Below are 4,389 nucleotides of genomic sequence, written 5' to 3'. Positions count from 1 at the left end.
TTGTGTGCGAGAGCCGGCTGTTGAATGTTTGGACTGTTTATGGCTGTGAATCCGACGGGAGTTTTGTAAAAAAGATAAGTTGGAATTGTGACAGCGAGAAGTGCCTGACAAGCGCTTATAAGTCAACAATTGCGAGGAGGACCCATAGAGAGTCTGGGAGCGAATATAAAAGCGAAAATGAAATTATACCATTCTCGAAAATGGGGACCTCCGGTAATGGCATGAAAAGAAGAGGATTTATAGTACATGAACTGAGCGTATTAACAACAACCCGAAGGAGGATCTAACAAGCCGGAAGGAGAAGACAACAGAGGAAGCTCCTCCACGTCAGCGATAGTAAAAGTACCCAGCACGCAAAGAAGCGGTTCTGAATGTGCACAGAAGAGATCCTTTTTATTAACAGAATCTCAAAGGAACATTACTAACATACTAACAGAGAATACATGTAACAGGACTAAGAAAAGAAGTTTGGCAACACACAGAAGAAGCCCAAGAAGATTAATTGGACATTACTAACAGTTTAATTTACCAGTTTATATATCACTCAGCTTTCTCTTTCTCCCACTGTCTACCCCTCCCTTTTTTTCTTTTAAGCGAAATACCTCCCCTTTTTAGGGGAGCTAATAAAACCTTTATTAAAAAAAAAACAATAAGAGGGATATTGCCTTCAGCCAGAAGAGACATTTTGTTCATCAAGCCACACACAGACAGAGATTGCAAGCTACTGGTCTTTAGTGAAGTTACTTCAAAATGATTGTGGATTATGTGTTGTGTGCATTGTCACTTCTCTGCAACTATCAATGTATGATACCTGGACAGTATGATATGCAGTTTACTGAAATAAGCAACACATTTTACAGAGATGAAACTGGAATCACTGGCTCCAATTGAATAGACAACAAGCTCCATAAACAGGAATGATACTGGCCATAATCTTTGAGCGGCTTCCCCAAGATATGTCTCAATGAACAGCTCACCTGTCTAAGTTGATAAAGATGATACTTTCAGAATCATCAATCAACACCCTGAGTTCACGAGTTTCATTAGCAAGATCTTCTGCTTGCCTGTAATAATTCTCCAGTAGCAGCTCCATCTCTTCTGCGTGGTCAATTCCAGAAATACTCTCCTCACTGTGAACAAATGTATTATTAAGATATTAAAAGATACAGTGACTCTTCTAATAAACTCAGTTTAAAGTTTTGAACTCCCTTGTAGGCGCAGCTACCACCTTTATTGGCATAACAAGGTAGGATACAACAAAACACGTGAGCGAGATTTGAGGGGAAAATAAAAAACAGTCTACAGAAATTCTCCAAAACAAGCGGCATAGCAGAAACTAAGTACAGCTGGATCTTAACTAAGAAAAGTAGGCACGTAATCTTCCCCTATCTAGCACTTTTACCACTTTTGGCTTCTATCTCTTTTGCTGCTAGGGCCAGGAACTTCGCCACCCGATCGGTGACTGAGGAGCGTTTGTCGGCTAACAAAGGTTCTATCTGTTTATTTAATATAAGACTGGGGGCTGGGAGAAGTGGTTTAATCAGGTGGCATTGGTGGGGAGTGATACCAGCCTATTCTGAATACAGGACCAGGCAGGGCTTTATTAGCTCTCTTGTTAAGTACAACAGCTGGTTGTTAAGATACTGCAGTGTGCCTTGGTAGCCAAAGTACAGTGTATCACCCTTAAAACTATGGCTTCTGTTCTTCATCACCACGTGGTAAGAGTTTACAATGCAAGGCATAGACACTATGTAGTACTCCATGTCGCCTCACTCTTGCTGTAATTTTGTGTATGTTTTAAGTGCCATTTTATGTGTTTGTTTTGTATACCTGAAAGACAACTTGTTTTTCTAAAGGAAGTCTCCCAGTCCCACAACTACAAATGCTAGAAATGATGTGCAATTCTGACCACTTTTAAACTGTATTGTCTGGTAGAATCTCCCTGGAACTAGATTGCCTTGAAGGGTCCCAAAAGGAAACAGACTCTTCAGCCTCCACGTTTTGCAGACGTCACACTTCAGCAACTTAGTTCCACTAACCTCTCAGTAGGAAGAGAATGGCAACAGTTGCTGCACCATGAAATGGACTGGGCCACCTATTTTCCTGACAGAAACAAGACTTTCAAGCACACCTTCACCCTAAGATCAGGATTGTTTGAATATGGTTGTGTATAATAATGGCAGCCATCTTCACAGTTGGCCATCACCTGCACAAGCCAGTGGCTTTGAAAAATCCAACAGTACATTTTACACAGGTGTAAATAATACACCATTCCTCCTCCTGCATATTTGGGAGATTAGTCTGGACTATCAAATGTGTACTCTTGGAACTCATACCTGAAGACACGCCAGTATATACTTACAATACTTGTGGGTCTGTCCATTTAGTTAGGCACAACTCCTCTATGAGTTCTTCCTCATCAAGGATTTCCAATATTGTTTCCTTAAATACTTTAATATCCGTTTCTAACTCTGACAAGCTGAGGGGGAAAAAAACACAGGAGAAACAATAAAATATTTTGACTTTTTGGCTTGCTGTGTCAGTTGTAGGGAGTCTGACTGAGGATGTACCACCCCTAAAACCTCTCCTTAACAAAGTGGCTCTTTTCAATGCTTGGGTGGAATTGCCCAGAATACTCATGAAATGTTAGAATAAGTGGAGACCACTAACAAGATGTAAGAAATGGCCATCAGCTTGACATAGACATGGGCAGAGAATGGGGGGGGGGGAGCATTCCATACAGTATGCAAAATCCACACCCTTGTCTTGTAATCAGAGATCATCTTATTATCTGCCTTCCTCCACCCATAACTACAATAGGCATTGTGAGCATATGTTTGTGAGAAACTCTCATCTGGATGCTGCCTTTAGCTGACACAAAACAAAACAGAAATTATGCAGCAGTTTCAGTAAAACTCAGGAACCCACTTTTAAATATACTGCCAAAAGGTTTGGTAGCGACCCCAGTAGGAGCCATTTACCAAACCATGCAATTGCATTAAAGCTCAATTCAGGGGTCTTTTTGTAGAAAGAGAGCTGCCGGAGCTCATTAGCACAACGCATTAGCATATGCCACACCCCGACATCACCAGCAGGGCCAAAACTCCAAGAGCCCACCCACTCTTGCCCCCCAAGCACCAAGAATAGAGAGCATCACTGCGCCAGACATAAGAACATAAGAAAAGCCATGTTGGATCAGGCCAGTGGCCCATCCAGTCCAACACTCTGTGTCACACATCAGCCAAAAATACCAGGTGCCCTCAGTAGGTCCGGCAGTGGGGTCAGAACACCAGAAGCCCTCCCACTGTCCCCCCCCCCAAGCACCAAGAATACAGAGCATCCCTTGCCCCAGACATAAGAACATAAGAGAAGCCAATGCTGGATCAGGCCAATGACCCCTCCAGTCCAACTCTCTGTTGAACAGGGGCCTAAAACACAAGGGGCCATCAGGAGGTCCAGCAGGGGGGCCAGGACACCAGAAGCCCTCCCACTGTCCCGCCCCCCCAAGCACCAAGAATACAGAGCATCCCTTGCCCCAGACATAAGAACATAAGAGAAGCCAATGCTGGATCAGGCCAATGACCCCTCCAGTCCAACTCTCTGTTACACAGGGGCCAAAAATACCAGGGGCCATCAGAAGGTCCAGCAGTGGGGCCAGGACACAAGAAGCTCTCCCACTGTTCCCCCCCAATCACCAAGAATACAGAGCATCCCTTTTGCGCTGCTCGCCCCAGCTCCCAGCACGGCCGGGGGCAGTGTGGGAAGCCCACTGATCCCCCCCCCGCGCGCCCTGGAAATCTGCGTTTCCACCCGCCCCGGGGGGTCTGCTGCTGCTGCCAGCGCAGGACGCCCGGCCCGGCTCATCTCTCGCTGTGGGGCCCCACAGAGCCTGGAGCAAGGGAGAGATGAGCCGAGCCAGGCTTCCTGCGCTGGCAGTAGATCTCCGGGGCGCGTGGGGGGGGGGTTTCGGTGGGCTTCCCGAGCCAGATGCACGCCGCAGCTCACCCGCCCTCCCCCTCCCCCCTGGGCGCGGGGGCCACGTGGGAAGCCCACCGATCTCCCCCCCCTGTCCTGGAGATCTGCTGCTACTGCTGCCGCCAGCGCACGACGCCTGGCCTGGCTCATCTCTCACTCCCTTCAGGATCCGCGGGGCCCCGCAGAGCCTGGAGCGAACGAGAGATGAGCTGGGCCAGGCGTCCTGCGCTAGCAGCAGCAGCAGATCTCCAGGGTGCGCGGGGGGGAGATCGGTGGGCTTCTCGAGCGAGACCCGCGCCACAGCTCACCCCCCCTCCCCCCTGGGGCCAGGGGCCACGTGGGAAGCCCACCGATCCCCCCCCGCCTGCCCTGGAGATCTGCTGCTGCTGCCAGCGCCGGACACCCGGCCCGGCT

General features: G+C 48.0%; 1 protein-coding gene across 1 annotated transcript in view; it reads right to left on the bottom strand.

The window, feature by feature from the left end:
* The window catches only part of MRS2 (MRS2, magnesium transporter), a 15,858-nt gene that overhangs the window by 7,483 nt on the left and 3,986 nt on the right, over positions 1–4,389 (bottom strand). The window contains exons 5-6 of the mRNA XM_015414723.1: positions 2,363–2,479; positions 978–1,130 (exon numbers count right to left, since the gene is read on the bottom strand). Of these exons, the coding sequence (XP_015270209.1) occupies positions 978–1,130; positions 2,363–2,479 (270 nt within the window). The remainder of the gene's footprint in view (positions 1–977; positions 1,131–2,362; positions 2,480–4,389) is intronic.

The sequence above is a fragment of the Gekko japonicus genome, unplaced genomic scaffold (assembly GCF_001447785.1).
Source record: "Gekko japonicus isolate JY-2015 unplaced genomic scaffold, Gekko_japonicus_V1.1 scaffold1433, whole genome shotgun sequence".
Lineage (NCBI taxonomy): Eukaryota > Metazoa > Chordata > Lepidosauria > Squamata > Gekkonidae > Gekko > Gekko japonicus.
Note: the sequence above shows the minus strand (reverse complement) of the source record. Positions and strands in the feature narration are given on the sequence as shown.